The sequence below is a fragment of the Amblyomma americanum genome, chromosome 9, assembly GCF_052857255.1.
Source record: "Amblyomma americanum isolate KBUSLIRL-KWMA chromosome 9, ASM5285725v1, whole genome shotgun sequence".
NCBI lineage: Eukaryota > Metazoa > Arthropoda > Arachnida > Ixodida > Ixodidae > Amblyomma > Amblyomma americanum.
Genome location: NC_135505.1, coordinates 111,175,050 through 111,195,727, shown reverse-complemented (window position 1 = coordinate 111,195,727; position 20,678 = coordinate 111,175,050). Strand labels below are relative to the sequence as shown.

Sequence of the window (20,678 nt, the reverse complement as noted above, 5' to 3'; positions counted from 1 at the left end):
CACACACACACACACACACACACACACACACACACACACACACACACACACACACACACACACACACACACACACACACACACACACACACACACACACACACACACACACACACACACACACACACACACACACACACACACACACACACACACACACACACACACACACACACACACACACACACACACACACACACACACACACACACACACACACACACACACACACACACACACACACACACACACACACACACACACACACACACACACACACACACACACACACACACACACACACACACACACACACACACACACACACACACACACACACACACACACACACACACACACACACACACACACACACACACACACACACACACACACACACACACACACACACACACACACACACACACACACACACACACACACACACACACACACACACACACACACACACACACACACACACACACACACACACACACACACACACACACACACACACACACACACACACACACACACACACACACACACACACACACACACACACACACACACACACACACACACACACACACACACACACACACACACACACACACACACACACACACACACACACACACACACACACACACACACACACACACACACACACACACACACACACACACACACACACACACACACACACACACACACACACACACACACACACACACACACACACACACACACACACACACAAAACACAACGAAGCAAGTGACATATAGATTAAATGCAATGAAAACAATGAGCATGTATGTTCACTAACAATATTTTACAGATGCATGAAAACAAAAAGAGGCCCCAGAAAAATATAGAGAAAAAACACTCAAAAGGCATACATGGCACAGGCAGACAACAGAGGCACATAAAATGCAACCTGGCTATACATTAACAAAATACATTTTTAACTCGCTTGGTTTAACACTAGCCAAAACTTTGTACTTATTAAGAGTGGTCGGTAAATTGTGTTTAAGCGTTTGTAGTTTATAATTAATTCGAAAATATGGAATATACCAAAGATCGGTGTTTCGGGTGTAGCGTCGATTCGAAGCGGTCCTTAAATGTGTAGTACGTATTAAGAAATCTCTATAAGCAGGAGAAGAATGGTAAAAGAACCTCAAAATGCGAAAAACATACATATGTTCAAAACGAATTATGTTTTAATTTCTAAAAGCAGTTTGCGTTGGAGAGAGAGATAAGGAAGGTTTGCAATGTAGCGGATCATTTTCTTCTGCAGAACCTGTATATTTATCACATTTGTTTTTGTGGTGGTTGCCCAAACAGAGTTACGGAGCCGAAAAGAGTATGATAAATTTGAATTTTCACGTGAGTAGGAAGGCCGAGGCTTCGGAAGCCGACACCCCGCAGCCGTCGAAAGCGCCTACCAAACTCAGGGCAGACATCAATACTCTGTCAGAGAGAACTAGCGCTATATCAACAGAACAAGCAACCTTCCAAGGCCTCGTTACTACCAAATTTGCAGAGATAGATATTCGCTTTGCAACACTAGAGGGACAGGTATCCCAAATAGCCACCTGCATGCAGCAAATAATGGATAGGCTTACAACTATCGAGGCCCGCCTACCCCCCACCTTGGATCTGTCCACGACGCCACAACCATCTATAACCCAACATGGCACCACGCCAAAAATTTGAAATTTGGCAATGGAACTGCAGAGGCTTCCGCCGCAAGCGGGCCCACTTGCAGCTCCACATCCAACAAGCACCGTCTGTTCCAACCCCAGGCGTGATTGCATTGCAAGAAGCTAGCGGCAGGGCTACACTGCCAGGCTATAAAGCATATCTGCCACCTCATTATGATACTAGTAACGCAGCCGGCTCCTTCACAGCCACTCTGGTGCATAGAAATATCACCGCAATTCAACATTTTATAAATGATTCGGAAGAAGATTACACCCGACTTGAAATAGTACCAAGGCAAAAAGGAGGCTCAAATCTCTTCATCCTTAATGTATACAACCCTCCCAGAAACAGAGGCAATGGACTCCCACACTTGTTGATAAACACAGTAAAGCTGGCTGCTAGGGCTCAACTATTAATTGTGGGAGACTTCAACGCTCAACACCCAGCATGGGGATATACCAAAGCAACTCCGAAAGGGAACCTGCTCTGGCAAATAATACAGTCACTAGGGCTCACAACGCTAAACAACCCGAGCGACCACACACGCATGGGTAACAGTGTATGTGTAGACACATCTCCAGACTTATCCCTCTCTAAAAACGTCAAGGACGCAAAGTGGGTCAACACCGGGCAAAACCTTGGTAGTGATCACTTCATCCTTAGCATCACCTTCCCCACGACAAAACTTAAAAACAAAGCAAAAGAAATACGAACCACGGATTGGGACAAGTTCAGGCAACTTCGCGACAAAACAGCTCCAAAGGAGATCTCTAACCTTAGCGACTGGGTTATCTCCCTGAATGAGGATGTCAGCTCCACTAGCGTTGTGGTGCCAGTTGAGAAGGAGGAGCAGATTGCAGACTCAAAACTGTTACACCTGTGGCAGGCACAAAAAGGCCTCCATAAACGCTGGAAGCAGCAAAAACACAACAAGCGACTACGCAAAAAGATCGCTGAAATCGAGAGGCGAATCGAGGAACATACACTTACTCTCTAAACACAACAATGGAACCAAATATGTGAAAGCGTCAATGGACAGCTCGGAAATAAGAAGACATGGCATCTTCTAAGACACCTGCTCGATCCAGAACAAACACGTCCCGTGCAACAAAGTCAACTGTACAGACTCATACATAAATATGAGGGTACAACTGAAGACCTAATCAAAGAGCTAGCAGAACGTTATCTAAACACGGATGATAGTACCACACAACCAGACTACCAGGGGACTCCTAATCCAAATTTAGACGCAGACATCACAGACGCAGAGGTCTGGTACGCAATTGGAAAACTGCGGACAACATCTGCGGCAGGACCAGACAAAGTAACAAATAAGACTCTCAGGAACTTAGACGCAACGTCGATCGCGGCGGTTACAGACCTTATGAACAAATACTGGCATGCAGGCAACATACCACCAGAGTGGAAACACGCGAAAATCACTTTTATTCCTAAAGCGGGTAAGAAACTCAGCACTGAGAATCTACGCCCAATTTCATTAACATCATGCCTAGGCAAACTCATGGAGCATGTCATCCTCAATAGGCTCCAAAACTATGCGGAGGACATGAACCTCCTACCTGAAACAATGTTAGGATTCAGGGCCCAACTATCTACCCAGGACATTCTCTTGCAGCTTAACAAGGACATAATTGAAGCTGACGAGGGAACAGGAACGAGAGCAATATTGGGTTTAGACCTTGTTAAAGCTTTCGACAACGTCACCCACAAAGCCATCTTGACAAATTTGTCAGAAATCAACCCCGGAGAAAGGACGTACAACTACATCCGATCCTTCCTCACTAACAGAACAGCAGTGATAACGGTCGGAACAATAGAGTCTGCCCCAATCAAACTAGGAAGTAAAGGAACGCCACAGGGCTCCGTCCTGTCCCCTTTCCTTTTTAACCTCTCCCTCATCAAAATTCCCCCCAAACTGGCACAAATACCAGACCTACATCACACGTTCTATGCAGATGACATCACACTTTGGGTAACCAAAGGATGCGAAGGCTACATAGAAGACACACTCCAAGCAGCAGTGGACATCATCGAGGCATGCGCATGGGATTCCGGCCTCACTTGTTCTGAGCAAAAATCTGAACTCTTCGTGATCCGTCGTAAACAAAGAGGTAGGCGTACCACGACATCCCCCCCGCAAATAAACGTCTATGTTAATGGACGATCTGTCAAAGAGGTACAGACCATGAGAATACTGGGGTTGTATTTACAAACAAATGGAAAAAAATACTGACACACTCACTAAGCTAAAACGCACGGTAGAAGCGACGGCGCGATTACTCCGCCGCATAGCTAACCGCAGACAAGGGGTGAGGGAAAGAGATTTATGCCGCCTAGTGCAGGCCTTTGCGCTGAGCAGGATACTCTATGCCACCCCTTATCTGAAATTTTTGAAAGCAGAAAAGGACAAATGGGATAGCATGATACGGCAGGCCTATAAGGCTGCGTTAGGACTCCCACTAAATGCCTCAACCGAAAGGCTTATGAGGTTAGGAATACATAACACCTACAATGAACTGAAAGAAGCCCATTTAATGGCTCAAACAGCGCGATTAGCCAATTCCAGAACTGGCAGGAGTATTCTTACCAGGCTCGGAATTAACTTTCAACCTACGAATAACGATGCTAAAGTAGACTTACCCCACGCCTATAGGACGGCCCTACTAATCAAACCACTCCCCAAAAACATGCACCCCTTACACCATGAGGGTAGAAGACAAGCACGAGCCAAAGCCTTACATAAGAAATACAGACAGTGCGCTGCAACACTTTATGTAGATGCGGCAGAATACAAAAATACCAATGCCTTTGCAGTTGTGGTTGTGAACGAAAATGGTGACCACATCGTCTCGGCGACAATCAAAACGAAATCCTCTGAAACGGCAGAAGAGGCGGCTATAGCCCTCGCCCTAGCACATACCCAAGGGAGCATCATCCTCAGCGATTCCAAAATGGGTATCAATAATTTCGCTAAAGGGCGAATTACAAACACCTCCCTTAGAATCCTTAACGCAACCAAATTCTCACCAAATTATTCCGAATTGATATGGGTCCCAGCCCATTCGGGGAATCCGGGGAACGAGGCAGCCCACAATAAAGCCCGAGGTTTCGTCGACCGGGCAGTGGATGAGTCTGGCTCCCTGAATTTCACGAAGGACTCAATGATCACATATCATGATCTCACCAATCATTTTAAACTAGAGAGGAGAATTTTCCCCCCTCCAGACAAAAGACTTACTAAAGAACAAGAGGTTACGTGGCGTCGTCTACAGACGAGATCGATACGCACCCCATCACTCCTCGCGCACATTTATCCAGATCTTTACAACCCAAACTGCAAACACTGTGGCCAACGTGCTACCTATGATCACATCCTGTGGGACTGCAAAATAGAGCCACCTCCGGGTGATCTAGTTACAGCTCCTTCTCTCGAGCGGTGGGAGACCGTGCTGGCTAGCTCTGACCCCAGAACGCAAGTTTTGGCGGTGGAGTGGGCTGACAAAGTCGTCGAGGGCTATGTACTCTCGACCACTTAACGCGACCTCTTGCCAAGCTCTTCCCGGCGAATAAAATGTTTTACAATCAATCAACCCAGCTGAGATGCGACGAGAAAGTAACTTCAATGATTTTGTGGCTGTCTACAATTTGAATTTCTAGAACTGCGTATTTAGGAGCTCGTTGTAGTTCGACTGGCTTCTTCCTTGCATGGAAAATTATTACCTTAGTCTTTGTAGGCTTTATTTGGAGGCAATTAGAAGAGGACCAGCTGTCTAGTTTCGTAAGGTTTACGTTGCACTCTTCAAGTAACTTGCTTATGTCGTGACCAGAGATTAGTATACTGCTATCATCGGCGTATATAATAAATTTAGCTTTTGTCATAAATGTGCACAATGTCATTTATATAGATGTTAAAAAGCATCGGGCCCAGAATGCTGCCTTGAGACACACCATTTCGTACCGCCAGAAAAAAAGACTGATGGTTGTGGATATAGACAGATTGTTTTCGATTTTGCAGGTACGATTTCACGAGGTCTAAAGGTGTTCCACTAACTCCGTTTTGAGAAAGTTTGAGTTAAAGTTTGGTTGTTTATGGAATCGAAAGCCTTACTAAAATCAATGAAGAGTCCGACAGTGAGAATACCTGCTTCATTGTTTTGCAGGATATATTCCTTAAGTGATAACAAAGCTGTTTCCGTCGAATTGCCCCTTCGGAAGCCAAATTGAGCCTCAGACAGGATTTGTTTTGCATTAAAAAAGTTCACTACACAGGAAGAGAACTTTTTCCAAGCCCTTTGAAAAGACTGGAATCACAGACATTTCTCTATAATTGGATACTACATCTTTATCTCCCCCTTTAAACACAACTGTCACTCTTGCTTTCTTCATTTCTTCCGGGTAAACTCCCGCTTCAATTAACAAATTGAAGATGTATGCAAGCACAGGTGTGAAAAAAGATAGTACATACTGACTGGTTTTATCTGAATATTGTCGACATCTAAAGCTTTGCTATTTAAATTCATAGAGGTTGTACATACTTCGGTCTCATTGGTGGGCTCAAGGAAAAGGCTTTCGAAAGGGCTACAAGATGAAGGAAATTCAGGTAGATGCATCATAGGTAAATGGGAAGTTACAAAATTGCTGTTGAAATGGTCAGCAAGAGCCTGACCGGATAATTCAGAGCCCTTATAGATTATTCGTTGAGTTGGCGCATTTTTCGTATTGCGACGTAACAAATTATTTACAACTTTCCAGACAGCGTCTGAATATTCCATTCTAACATCAGAGAACAGTTTTTGTTGATACACAATCTTAGCATGCCTAAGCTCTGAATTTAGTTAATTTCTTGTTTTTTTTTAATGAGATTAGAGATTCTAGAGAGCGATTATTCAAAAAGGCATGGTACAACTTGTTTTTGCGCTTTATCATTATTTTGAGCTCTGGCGTGATCCATGGTTTTCTTATTCGTTTAGATTGCTTAATGTTCTTGAAGACAAAGTGCTTAGAGTATATTTCTACAAAAACCTTGATAACTCTGAATATGCATTATTTGAGTCTTTTATATCGAATAACTAGGAACCCTGTCCAAAACCATTTCAGCTTGTTATCTGGGTACCCCCAACCTTTTTTTATTTACGTGTAGCTCAAGCCTTCTTCACCTTTGCCATTGTATCTCAAGTACCATGCACCATCTTGATATTAGCAGTTCCTAATTCAAGGCTTCTTCAGGGTTTGAAGGGCCTATTTAATTGGAAATGAGGAGAACACGTGCACAGGGTGGGAAGCGTGTGATCTGCCAGGAAACGCTGAGGCGGCCCCGAGAAGGGCCTTTATTAAGGTTGACAGCCGTTTTGTGCCTCTTCACTTGGCAGTGACGACACGGCGTGTGCGGTCCCCATGGTTTTGCCCCAGCTGTCGAAGCAATCCTCGGACACGACCATGATCTTCTACAGCTGATGTTTTTATTTAAAAACACAGGGACCAAAGTCATGCTGTATGCAGTGCGATCGCCATGTGGTTCCATTGACGGCGAACAATCATCCACCTAACCCGGCTCTTTGGACGGATTCAGGAAACGACTGAAAAGAACAAAAGTAACGAGAAAACAAAGGTGTGCTGCATACAAGTTTGAACGCAAAGAAATGAAGGTGCGCTGCGCTGGGCTAATGCTGTAGCGAGGTCTTGTATCAAAGTATGTAAACTTTCACGGCTGGCGTCGATTTCTACAAAGCGCGAGTAGTTGCTACGGAAATAAAGGCGCACTGGAGCTGGGTAAGTCTGTAGGTACAAGCACGAGTTTTTGTCTCTACCGCGGATTTCCACACCGCGCGATCGTCATAACTTTTCTTGGACTTGCTGTTGAAGCTGACAGCGATCATAAAAATTAAGGCCGCCGACTGTAGTGGCAGAGGCTTGCCATTGACAGTAACAAAGCCGTGCACTTTGTAAACAAGGCAACGAGGCCTAGCGCGAGTTTTAGAGCCGACTTGGACAAAGCGCGAGACGGCGCGCGCTTCTAACGCTTTCCAACGCAAAGAAACAAAGGCGCGCTGCGCTGGGATAATGCTGTAGCGAGGTCTAATATGTAAATTTTCACAGCTGCCGTCGATTTCGACAAAGCGCGAGAAGTCTAAGGAATTAAACAAAGCTGCACTGCACTGGCAGACGGCGGTTCAGCTGGCGACGCCGGCGGTCCTCAAGCCGCGCCTTATGTGGGTCGTCGTAATGGCGTTGCAAAACTTTGAACACCAGCACGACACCAGCCACGTGCTCCTGCAGCAGCAAAACGAGGTCCTGGAATGCGCAAGGCATGTAGGTAAGAGGTACAGCACTTCATGAAGTGAAATTTGAGATAAAATGCGTACCTTTATGCGGGTCGTCGTAATGTCGTGGAAGCGATAACTGTACAGAAATTTCAGCTGGCTGTCGCCGACGAGCGCACCACGGAAAAAAGCGATACTTGCAGGACAGCTCCCGAAACGCGCGCGCCGCCGCCTAGGCTCACGAAGGGAATGGTTGTGGTGGTTGATGCTATGAAGGGGGGAGGGGGATACTGGTCCCGACGTATGGTGGCCCTTAGGGCATCACTCTTGGGGACAAGGGGAAAGGGTAAGGGGATGTAGGGCGGGGAGGGGAGGGGAGGGGGAAGTGGTCGCCGTCGTGTCCGGTGGAAACCGTGGCCAGGGGTCAGTCAGGGGGTCTTGCGGTCCCGCCGTCACGCCGCCGCAGCAGCGACTCCAGCTCGCACCTGGGAGGGGGAAGCCGCGGTGCACTGGGAGTGTGTGCAAGCACCGGGCGGAGGAAGGAGCCTCGGTTAGAGCCATCGCCTCGTGCTAGACGGGCGAAGGTCTAGAGGAGGATGCTCAGGCCGGACTCCCCGAAGAAGGAAAGGAGGACCCGGTGCGCTTGGAGCTGGTTGCGGGCCGGGAAAAGAAGGTCGTTCTCCGTGGTGGATGGGAGACCAAGTGCCCGGTAGCCCGACTCCAGGCGTCGCCTGGGGAGATCATGGGTCGGGCACGCCAGCAGAAGGTGGTCGAGAGTCATCGCGTCACCGCAGGGAGGCAGGCAGGGGAGGAGGCCCTGCCACGGACGTACAGCCTGGAGGGCGTCCACGTGCACCCGATGCGGAGACGCAGGAGGAGGGCTCGGTCCCGCCGGGGCAGCTGGTCCGAGAGCCGGCGAAAGGGCTTTCGGGCCGCAATTCTCCGGTCCGGGTGAAGGGTCTGCACCACCTGCAACAGGAGATGGCGGGCAAAATCATGCTGGGTCACTGCTAGGGAAACCGGGGACCCGTCGGCGTGAGCTGACTTGGCCGAAGCATCGGCCAGGTCGTTGCCCTCAATGCCGGAGTGGCCCGGCACCCAATGCAGCGTGATCCGGTGGTCCGCATCCTCCAGGGCGTGCAGGCGGGCCCTGAGCTGGGAGGTAGTGGCCACGTTGCCTGGACAGCAGCTGGAGGGCTGGCCGGGAGTCGCAGAGGACTGCCACAGGGCCAGGTGGGATAGCCGCAATCAGGTCCGCCGCCGGGAAGAACCCTAACGAGATACAGTTGTCGACATGTGTTCGTTGTCAAGGGTTTGCCGAGGCTTCGGGAATGCACGAGGTAGGGCTGAGTAGTTGGAGCCGAGTGGCCATGAAACCCATTATTCCCGTAACGACTGTCCTCTTCTCTTTCGATGTTCTGTAAACAACTTTAGTGATCGTCTCGTCGGCATATGTCTGTCGCGTGTGCCGAAGAGATAGGAAAGTGGTAACAGCTGCGCCGTGGGAGAGGGTGGTTGCGTTTGTGCTGTTTGTGTATTTGATTGCAACCTCTCCTTTCCCAAATGCTTAATCAGCACTCTTTCCCCAATCTGTGATTAGTTGGCGGAAACCTTATTTTCCTTTCTCTAGCCACTGATTGGAGAGGTGAGTCGCTTGTAATCTTATTGGTGGCTGTCCGCGCTGAGGGCGGAGACAGAGAGTTTAAAAACAAGCGCTCTGAGTTGAACGAGGGCTGAATTCGTCTGATCAACGGTTTAGCCATGTAAATAGTTTTCTCCTTGCTTTGTTTTTTCTCGTTTTATTCATGCTGTAAATAAATAGTTAACCTTCTCCTTTCCTCGAGTAACGTGAATGTTTGCGAGTTAGAACCACAGGGTCATCAAGAAACCCCGTTTTCATCAACAAGGTGTTTCCTTTCATCACCACCTAAAGGGGGAAACTCAAATGAGGCGAAAACGAGAGATTCGAAGTTAGAAGAACGGAATATCGGTGCAGCATATCTGCCCCTTTCAATGCCAGAAATCGCATTCAACTGTTCCACGCAGCATGCCGTTTAAAGTGGTTATTATTTCCACATTTTTGTTGCACCCTTTAAAAGGTCCATATCGAGTATCATTCGACCGGTGATATACCTCCACTTCCTCGTTCCTCTATTTTTGTGTGTGTGTGTTCAGGCGTAAACGAGGTTGAGACACCCCGCCTTTGCTTTCTTGACCAGGACCGAACAATAATTATGGTACTTGGACAAACATTTAGCAGACAGACTAATGTTTTATGAATTCTTTTGTGAAGCTCTGTCTTTATAAGGCGTATGGTTTAGAGATATGCAAGGGCTATTAAGCTTAACTCCATCCAATTGTGGATGGAACATTTGCATACCAAAGATGAATTGCCAGATGCTCGAGGCCCTCAAGTCAGTTGTAACCTACGCTTGGGGAAATGAGATAAACAGGCTCCTGTGCTAAAGGTTTCTTGATCCACCGGACTGCCGTGACCAAGTGCGCACTGATAGGAAGATTAGGTGTTTATCATGACAGGCAGAAGTTTTTAAACTCCTCTTGCGGCCGAGTTTGCTCAGGCACGAATTTTGGCTTTCTGCGAAACATCTCACGCACGGCAATGTCGTTTTGCCACTTAGATAGGCTCATCCATAAACACCAGGTCTGGAATGAATGAAGCGGACATCTCCTAACCTAATTTTTTTCTTCATTTTCCTCACAGCTCAGGCGACCACCCGCGGCAGCTAGCTTTGGGAACAGCAGTTGAACACCCGATGCTGTGTGTCCGAAGGGCAGAAAATGAAGCCAAAGCACATCCGCGGCTGCAACATCGCCTTTTCCGAGACAGGCGTTCTAATTCATGGCACACCAGGGGAAAAAAATAAAGAAGGAACGTAAGAAAATGATGCCAACTTCCCTTTATTAGTAATTTCTCACCTCAAGTTTGTCGCCTTATATCAAGGTCACATTCTGGATCATCGAGGCCGTTCATTTCACCACGGGTCATCTGTCTTTCTCCCGGTTATTCAATACCATTGCCACGAAAGCATAGACAATTATTGACCCCTTATTGAGCTGCAGGGAATCTCTTCCTGTTATCAGTCCTGCGTGGCCGTCACAATCAGAGTAAAGAAGTGAAGTTACCCACCGTGGTAAACATGAAGCAATGAAGCTGCTACAAAAACAAAATTATTCCAGATGAAGACTCTGTGCTTCAGATGGATTTAGCAACAAAATTCTTAATATGTGTGCTGGATAGGCTCAACTTTAACAACAAAATGCTGTAACAGATGCAAGAGGAAAGGAATGGCTTCCATCCGACGTCTCCTGCCAGCGAGGCTCACGGCAGCACTTCCCATTTAATCCGAAGCGTGTCCTCGAACACGTAGCCACGGTCCCTGAGAGTGCGAAGATTAAACGACGGATGAAGAAAACAACTTGCTAGGTTACCGGATGTTGTAGGCTTTTGTACCTTTTCATATTCACGGCGGGGCTTTATTTCAACGAAGCATCTCGCCAAACCTCGTTGGTCTATTACCCCCAGCCGTATTTTGTGCTGGAATGGCCACTCAACAGCGTCGTCGTTGTCACCCTTCTGCAACAGCATCCTCACATGCAGGTGCACTGATTCGTCGTCCTTTCTTAGGCAGACTCCAGGTGACATGCAGTAGCCACACAGGTACACCTGGTCGTTGTGGTACTTAGCTCGGCCTTCCTTCAGCGCCTTTTCCTCGAGCGATTTCAATCCTTTGACATCGAAGATCACATGCTCTCCTCGTGGTTCATCTCTTCGGAGCAATGTCTGAATGCGGTCCAGTGTATTTTCGCATTTATTCAGAGTTTCAACTTTCATTTCATGAAATGATGCGAGAATCCGTGAGCAATCCTCACAGCTCTCTATGTTTCCGGCATTCGACTCCACTTTAAGCATTTTCTTTAGCGTGTTTAGGCTACCCAAAATACTGTCACTCCGCGTTATCATGTGCTCTTTCAACTCCTCATTATCACTGGCGATTTCGCGCACACCTGTTGTCACACTTTCTTGGATTTGGCTCGTTACTTGGGTCAGTTTTCCTGCGAGCGCTTCTTTAAAACTGTTTATCCCGTGGGAGATTTCGTTCAGTCTATCACCGTGGCACTGAACATCAGTAACCAGCTCTCTTAGATGGGTTCTCATTTCCACCACGTGGTCTTCAATGACTCGTTGGAAAGATGAAGGAGCTGCGTCATCCGTGTCGTTTAGCTGATGGCCAGACTCGGGTGCAAGAGGCGTGGACGCTGTTGCACAGTCCGATCTCAGGTGTGCGCACACATCGCTGCAAAGAACCGAGGCCGAACACTTGGGGCACCGTGCCGAGTGGTGTCGACATTCTCGCTGGAAATGCTCGGAGAGCAGGGAAGCAGCCACCACAGTCCCGCAGCCGTGTTCTTCGTTCCAGCACTTGACCTGCAGATGATAAAAGAAGAATGCGCTGAAAACGACTGTGACTAATAAAGCCATCCGGCTACAGTTCCCAGCAAGCTATAACTTTGGTCCCATTTGCTCTCGACCGCTGAATTTGTTTTAACTACCTATATGCAGTTATCTAATATCCCTGTGTTCGTGTGCGTGCAAAAGCGTAGGTAGAGCAACACTTTGTTTTTGTTTTCTTTTTTTGCAGCGAAGCTGTGTACCTCTGCCATCCAAGGAAGTTTTCGTGTCGTTGTCGTAAGCAAGAAACGCCAGGCCAAGAACTCCATTCAAAGAGCATATCCCCTTTGAAATCAGGCATACATCTCAGCACTCGCGTTGAATAAGAAAAACCACAAAACAAGCATCAAAAGCACATAATGAATGATAAGGCGCGTGTGAACAATGGAAACACCGTCCGACGCGTTCCGGTAAACATTAGGTTTGCAGTTGCTTCGAAAGGGGTCGACGTCGTTCGAAGACCTCGTGTGAAGTGCAGTGCTCATAATGCATGCAGGCCAAGTCGACTGCCGTGATGTGTGTGCCGTGAACACAAGCGATGGAGTCGTAATGTTCACGGTATACATCTCGCCGAACGCACCCAAAGCTGCCATCGAGTGCTTCATGCGAACGCACTTCTCATCAATAGCGATGGATAACACCATTGTCGGGGAAATTAAGGTGGATATACCAAAACCGCAAAACATGTGTGTTAGCGGAGCTTCCGGTGCGCGCCGAGCGCGCGCAACGGAAAAAGCGCAGCTGTCCGGCAACCCTGGGCGAGCAGGAGGCTAGCAACCCTGGGGAGAAAGACGGAAGACGCAAGATGGACGCTAGAACGTATGCACCCATGTAATCGCTCTCAACTTAACCTTGTCAGTAAACAGTTCGAAAGAGTAATAAGGCATCCTGCCGTTAATTCGCGCCCCAACACAAAGATAGCTTACAAATCAGAAGTGGGATTACCGCCTCCTAAAGCCTGGTGCAACGGGAAAAAGGCAACGGCAACGACACCGCCTATACGTGAAGACGGCACCGGTGAGCCTCCTTCAAGTACTCTGATTCCTCGAAGTGAAGCGGTCAGCTAGCAGCAACCCCTTCAGCATCTCCATGTCCGAAGACAGAGAAATAATCAAGTCGCTGACGACGCTCACCGAACAACTAGCCCACGTACAGCTGTTGGCAGCCCAAAACCAAGGCAACGCACAAGTTACAGCAATGCCGGAGTTGTCGGCATCCACTCCCGCCTTCTCGGGCACCGCCATTGCGGGGACCGGAGCGAGAGAGAGCGCGAGGGAGTGGATATCGAATGTCAAGATGGTGGCGGGGCAGGCCGGCTGGAGGGACGGTGTCGTTTTCGCTGTTGCAGCGTCGAAGTTAAGCGGGCTGCCTTGAAGTGGCACAGAGCAAGGGGAAGCAGCTGGAGACCTGGAAGAAATGGGCGTAGGAGCTGCAGAAGGTCTTCCCCGACGATGAGAGCAACCCACTTGCCCCCTACGAAAGAATGCCCCGCCGTACGCAAGGTCCACGCGAGTCCATTGTCGACTATTTTTTCGGCAAGAGTTATATCTGCACAAAGTGCGATATCAAGGAGGACAATTCGCAATGAAAGAATTTGATCGTTGCGGGTCTGCAGAATGCAAACCACGCTGCGATACTGCGGCTTAAAGCAGCAAGCTTTACTACATCCTTGGAGCTGCTTGAGGCGGCAAAAAGCCTCGAAGCAGGGGCGGCAGCCTACCTCAGCTCCCATATGGAAGCCACCGGCCACCAAGCCAGGGTGGAAGCAAACGTGTGTCGGCTACACCAGAAGGCGTGGAAACCAAGCCGAAGCAGATCGCGCACGGTAGCGCTGAAAGGGCCACAGAACCGAAATGTTACAGATGCCGGAAACACGGTCACGTTGTTAAAGACTGTCCGACGCCTAAGCCGCCGCGGTGGCTGAGTGCTTATGGTGCTCGGCTGCTGGCCCGAAAGACGCGGGTTCGATCCCGGCCGCGGCGGTCGAATTTCGATGGAAGCGAAATTCTAGAGGCCCGTGTGCTGTGCGATGTCAGTGCACGTTAAAGAACCCCAGGTGGTCGAAATTTCCGGAGGCCTTCACTACGGCGTCTCTCATAGCCTGAGTCGCTTTGGGACATTAAACCCCTATATACCAAACCAAAGACTGTCCGATGCCTGGTCACCACACCAACAATGAAACCACAAAGCCGGGGGCTGGACAGTCATCACAATACGTGTCTGCGTCATCGAGTAGCGAGCTACCCAACATCAAGTACGTAAAGACTGCGGTGGTCAACCAGAAGAGCTATGATGCGCTCGTCGACACCGGAAGTTCAGTCTGCACGATCAAGGCATCCGACGCCATGGGTTGTTGCTCTTGCTTCGAAGAAGACGACCTGGAGTTGTATGGAGTTGGCCAAAGCCCTGCCAAATGCCTTTTAAGATTCACAATAACAATAGAGATAGATGGCGTAAAAGGCGAAGACGCCGTGCTTCATGTTGTGCCGGACGCAGCACAGCAGCTCTCTCTAATCATTGGTCGCACGTGTACGGAGTTTCCTAACATCGCTTATGTCAAGGTAGACGACACCTTCAAAATCATGGACAAGAGAGAGGAAACATTCAGGCATCTCGAACCTTTCACCCAAATCCAAGCCATAAAAATCACTACAAAGAACGACGTAGCCCTCGAGCCACGTCCAGTGAATTTCATCATGGCAAGTGCAGACCTTGAAGGCGAGACTGACGTCCTGTACCAGCGAAAGGGTACGATGACTGGAAGCGTGTTTCATGTTGCCAGCAAGCAGCTCAGTGTACCTGTGGCAAACACTTGCAACTGCGAGAAGGTTCTGAAGAAAGGGATGAGCCTTGGTCGAGTAGAAGAAGTAAATATAGACACGGCTAAGCTGAGTACGACAAGCGAAACAACGGAAGTGAAGACGGCATGCGCGGATCCGATCCACGAAAAGGATGTTGCAACAGGCAACGACGTGACGACGAAGGAACGACAAGACCTACTCAAACTCCTCAACCAACACCGCGAGTGCTTTGCAACGAATATTGAGGAGCTAGGCTGCACCAACCTCACTGAAATGGACATTGTCCTGAAGGAAGGAAGCACGCCGGTTTCTTCTAGGCCCTACCGAACAAGCAAAGAAGAGCGCGAAACTATGCAGAAAATTGTCAGCGAGTGGAAGGCCGCAGGAATTGCGACGGAGTCACGGTCACCTTACGCAAGCCCTGTACTTCTCGTGCGCAAGGAAAACGGCGAACCGAGACTTGTAGTCGATTATCGGAAGCTGAATGCACAGACAGTCAAGGACAAGTACCCCTTGCCACTAATTGATGACGCTGTCGAGCAGCTCGCAGGAAGCAAGCTCTTCACAACGGTTGACCTCGTGCACGGCTTTCTTCCGATCCCTTTGAAGGAATCTGCAAAAGAGAAGACCGCCTTTGTGACCCCAGACGGAACATGGAATTTTGAAAGATTCATTTTTGGACTTTCGAATGGACCGACAGAGTTCCAGCGCCTTATGAACACAGCTCTGGGAAATCTCCGTAATACTATAGCAGCATGTTACTTTGATGACATCCTTGTACCTGCGAACAATTTTGAAGAGATGCTAGAAAAGCTGACGAAAGTGCTTCGAGCTCTCCGCGATGCAGGACTGGCACTCCGACTTTCAAAGTGTAGATTCGCAGATAACCGAGTCGAGTACCTTGGCTTCGTCATCGGTGAAGGCGGCGTGAGACCGGGAAGTGACAAAGTAAGAGCAATCGATGAGTTCTCAGTGCCGAAAGACCTTCATGAAGTCAAGAGGTTTCTCGGGCTCACCAGCTTCTTCAGACGCTTTTTCCCGCGTTACGCAGCGCTGAGCGAGCCGCTGATTCGGTTAACTCGAAAAGGCGAGGCATTTCACTGGGATCAAGATCAGGAGGACGCATTTCAGGCCCTGAAGAGCGCATTGACATCACATCCTGTGCTGCAGGTCTACAGTACGAAGGCGAGAACCGAGGCGCACATCGACGCCTGTGCGGGCATTCTCCTTCAAGCGGACGAGAATGACGTCCTACACCCCGTCTACTACGTTAGCAAAAAGACCAGCCCAGCTGAGAGGTTCTACCATTCGAGTAAGTTGGAGCTGCTGGCAATCGTGTGGACCGTCGAGAGATTGAGACCGTTCTTGGTTGGAATCGAGTTCACCCTTGTGACTGACTGTCAGGCTCTCGTATACCTGAATGCCGCAAAGACACTCAAGCCGCAGACAGCCAGATGGTTTGACATGCTTCAGGAGTATACCTTCGACATACGCCATCGACCAGGTTCGAAGATGGAGCACCTTGACGCGATGAGTCACACTGCAGTTGAAGACCCAAGCGATCCGTGGGATAACGTCATCGCCGACAAACTGGACATGTGGATGACAATCAGTCTGCACTACCAAGCTTTGATATATCAAAGGTCAGACGAAGAAGTTCGTCGGATAGCTACCACTACAGAGAAAAAGTCATGCGATCGAATTGCAGAAGAACGCGCCTTGGCACAGAACTTCGTGCTGAAGGAGGGACGAGTGTTTCGCGAAACAGAGGCAGACGGCAAGAAAAAGTTGCTCTACGTTATGCCTAAGTCAATGCGAAAAAGCGTTTGTGTTAAATTTCACGACTTGGAAGGTCACTTCGGGCTTGATCAGACACTCGCAAAGATCAGTGAAACATGCTGGTTCCCAGGGATGCGCAGGTACGTCCGTGAGCACATCAGGTGGTGCTTTGAGTGTCTGATCTGCAAGGTGCCAAGTGGAAAAGAAAAGGGACTCCTGCACCCCATCCCTCGAGCGGCGACCGCTCGAGACCATTCATGCAGATAACCTGGGCCCATTTGTGAGAAGCAAAAAGGGAAACAAGTACATCCTTGTCGTCATCGACAACCTGGCAAAGTACGTGAAGCTCTTCCTTCCACGAGACACATCGGCAAAAAGTGTGATCAAGTCTTGTGAGGACTTCACCTTAAGTTACGGTCTGCCGGAAAGGATAATAACCGACCGAGGAACGTGCTTCACATCAAAAGCATTTGAGGAATTCTGCAAAACCAGGGATATCCAGCAAGTGCTGAACTCAACGAGACACCCTCGCGCGAACGGTCAAGTTGAGAGGGTCAACCGAACCCTTGTTCCGACCATCGTGACCACCATGGTCGGAAACGACCAGCGAGAATGGGACATTGGTTTAAAGGGTGTCGAAGCTTTCCTCAACACTTCCCACAACAAGAGTACCGGAAGGACTTCGTTCGAGGTGTTTTATGGCTACAACCCCGAAATTTCACGACGGAGCGTTGCATGAGATTGCAGAGACATAAGGTAATGTCGCCTGGACGAACCCGGAAAAACTTCAAGCTGAAGTGCGAACGAGTATACTGGATCCTCAGGCAAAGGACAAGAAAAGGTTCGACATGCGTCACTGCAGTGGAGACGCGCTCAAGGCTGGCGACGTAGTCGTCTTGCGATGTGCGACCGATCACACCGGCGAGCCGACAAAGACGCAGCCTCGCTACAAAGGGCCGCTAGTAGTCCCCGAAGTTAAACCAAACGACACGCATGGAGTCGCGGCACTGAAGGGGACACGAAGCAGGCACTACGCAACAACGGCTCACATCAGTTCGCTAAAAACATGGTCCACGTCGAACAAAGACGTCAAAGACATTGAGGAGCCTTCGGATGAAAGCGAGGGCGCTTATGATGCCAGAATGGCCGAATGTTAGCAGAGCTTCCGATGCGCGTCGAGCGCGCGCAACTGAAAAAGCGCAGTTGTCCGGCAACACTGGGCGAGCAGGCGGCTAGCAACCCTGGGGAGGAAGACGGGAGACGCAAGATGGACGCTGGAGCGTACGCACCCATGTAATCGCTCTAAACGTAACCTTGTTAATAAACAGTTCGAGAAAGTAATAAGGCATCCTGCCGTTAATTCGCGCCCGCAACACAAAGATAGCCTAGAAGTGGTTCATCCAATTCATGATGTAAGAGTTATACACTCACGTGCTTCACTATTGCAACTCAACCACCACTTATGATGGTTGGTTGAGTTGAACCTTAGCAAAAAATATCTCTACAGTTAGAACTGAAAATCTCACTGTTTATCACACTGATCATAAAGCAGTCGTGAGTGTCGTTGTGAAGTAATAAAGGGTAATATAAGTAACTTTCACTTGCCTCTGGATTAACTCTTTGTAGAGCCACGTGTGTGATTTTTCAAGTGACGTCGCAATGAGTAATTTGGTGTCATTTTACAGCTTCGCTGTCCAACCACCTTCACAGCGTGGATTGGAGCCTCAAGTTTGTTTGTTTTTTCGCACGTTGCGAAGGCCTCAGTGTCACCGCGTCACCTGCGCTCCTTGCAAGCAGATTCTGCCGAATTTATCGCCAGTAGTAGCGAGTTTTCACCGGGGCTCCACTGAAGGTTCGTGGAAATGATGCACCGCAGAGGATAGCACGTATACACGACACTTACTCAGAAAAATGACCAAGGTGTTTGCACCATCCTTAATTCCCTTATTCATTTACACTGCACGGTCTTCGTTTATACATGTCCGTAGTTGTCCAAGGAGGCGGTCCGCTGCACCCATACTGGCGGTAGAGGGTTCCTTATAATACTAACCAGTTGCCACAGCACGCAGCACGACAGTGCAGCGCGACAGACAGTGAAGATAACCCACTCTGCTGGGACATACATGACGTAAGCCAACAGTCACCGAAACTAAGGAGCACAGGGAGTGTTTTTTTGTACAATTTGTGGTGTTAATTAATCGAAGATTAATGTGTAATTATTTCATCGCCTGAATATAACAAAAGGAAACAAGAAAAACACCATGAAGCCAATGGGATGCGAACCCACGACCTCCGAATCTCGCGCCGACGCTCGGACCCCGGGTGTCTGCGCCGCAGCGTCATTCTCCACTCTCGCATCTCTCCCTGCCGCGTACAAACACGTCGCATCCCCTTCTATGCCTCGTTTTCTGAAATATCGCTCTCCTTCGAGGCCCAGGGAACAAAAAAATTATTGTTCTTCCATCCCCAACAACACAGCTTTTGACACGCTCTGCAGGGGCATGCAGCATAGGTCCTGTTTCATTTTAGCATGCAAAATGAGAAGGACCAGGGGTAAGGTCACTGTCCGTTGAACGTTACTACAATCCAGGAGGACAACTTTCTGTGGCACCGCCGCCGAGGCTGCGCAGGAGAGGGAAGGAGATAGACCATGGTTCCCGCGCAGTCGGGAGTACCCTGTCGACCCCGCACCGCCCCTCGCTCTATGACCTCCGCACATCACGCCTGTAAAATGAACAACCCGCTATATATAACACCCGGCGTCCGAGTCGGAGCGAGATTCGGAGGTCGTGGGTTCGCATCCCATTGGCTTCATGGTGCTTTTTCTTCTTGTTTCCTATTGTTATATTCAGTCGATGTGTGTGTGTATATATACACACACACATACATGCATATGAATGCTGTACGGCCGTGTCTCGTTCATGGCCTGCTCGGCTTCTTTCTCCTTCCTAGCCTATACGCTCGCCTTCTCTTGGAATCCACTCTGTTACCCTTATTCTCGCCTTCGCATTACATGCCCTTACGTTAAAGCATCCAACGCATAATCAAATAGAAACCCGAAGCGCAAGGCGTCTGTAGTTTCTTTCCCTTATCGCATACCTCTCTTCGAAGCACCTCCTCTGCGGGACATTCCCTCCTCTCGACGTCCTCGTCCTGGAAGTGGCAGCCGTCGAGGGGGCAGATGCGAGAGCCTTCCTGCGCGCACTGCCCGTAGCAGGACTCGCACAGCACGTGCATGCATGGAAGGAACGCCGTCTTCCTGCGCACCAGTCCACAGGCGCCGCATACCCTGTGATGAGGAATAGGCTTGGCGAAGAGTAGGGGCCGCCAATCGAGGTCTGGAGAAAACCCCGCAAGCGTGTAGAGCATGCTTCCAGGGAGGCGTACCGTTCAACACGTCCGTCTGCTCCGCTTGGAACTGAAATACCTGCCTAATGCACCCCACAAAGCTGCGCCCTTATCTCTGTTTCCAACCTTGTCTATCGGTGCAGTTTTGGACTCTGACCTCGGCTGCCTCTTGGCGATAACACGGCGCAGCACATGTTGCGCCGGCCTGACCAGTAACTTCCATTGTCTTTTGGTTTGCTTCACAGATAAAGGAAATAGTAATACTGGGCGCAGCGGCGTCGTCTGCTG

The 20,678-nt window shown here is 49.1% G+C and overlaps 1 protein-coding gene across 2 annotated transcripts; it reads right to left on the bottom strand.

Moving 5' to 3' along the window:
- Positions 1 to 10,893: 10,893 nt before the first annotated feature.
- On the bottom strand, positions 10,894 to 20,472 carry LOC144104075 (TNF receptor-associated factor 6-like). Of its 2 annotated transcripts, none has more exons than XM_077636867.1 (2): positions 20,142 to 20,472; positions 10,894 to 12,438 (listed from the first exon to the last, which is right to left on the bottom strand). In XM_077636867.1, exons 1-2 carry the CDS (start codon positions 20,409 to 20,411, stop codon positions 11,332 to 11,334), a joined length of 1,377 nt encoding a protein of 458 aa, XP_077492993.1. In that variant the 5' UTR covers positions 20,412 to 20,472; the 3' UTR covers positions 10,894 to 11,331. The 2 variants fall into 2 exon arrangements, with proteins under 2 accessions (XP_077492993.1, XP_077492994.1); XM_077636868.1 differs by lacking the exon at positions 10,894 to 12,438 and adding an exon at positions 14,865 to 15,876.
- Positions 20,473 to 20,678: the final 206 nt, after the last annotated feature.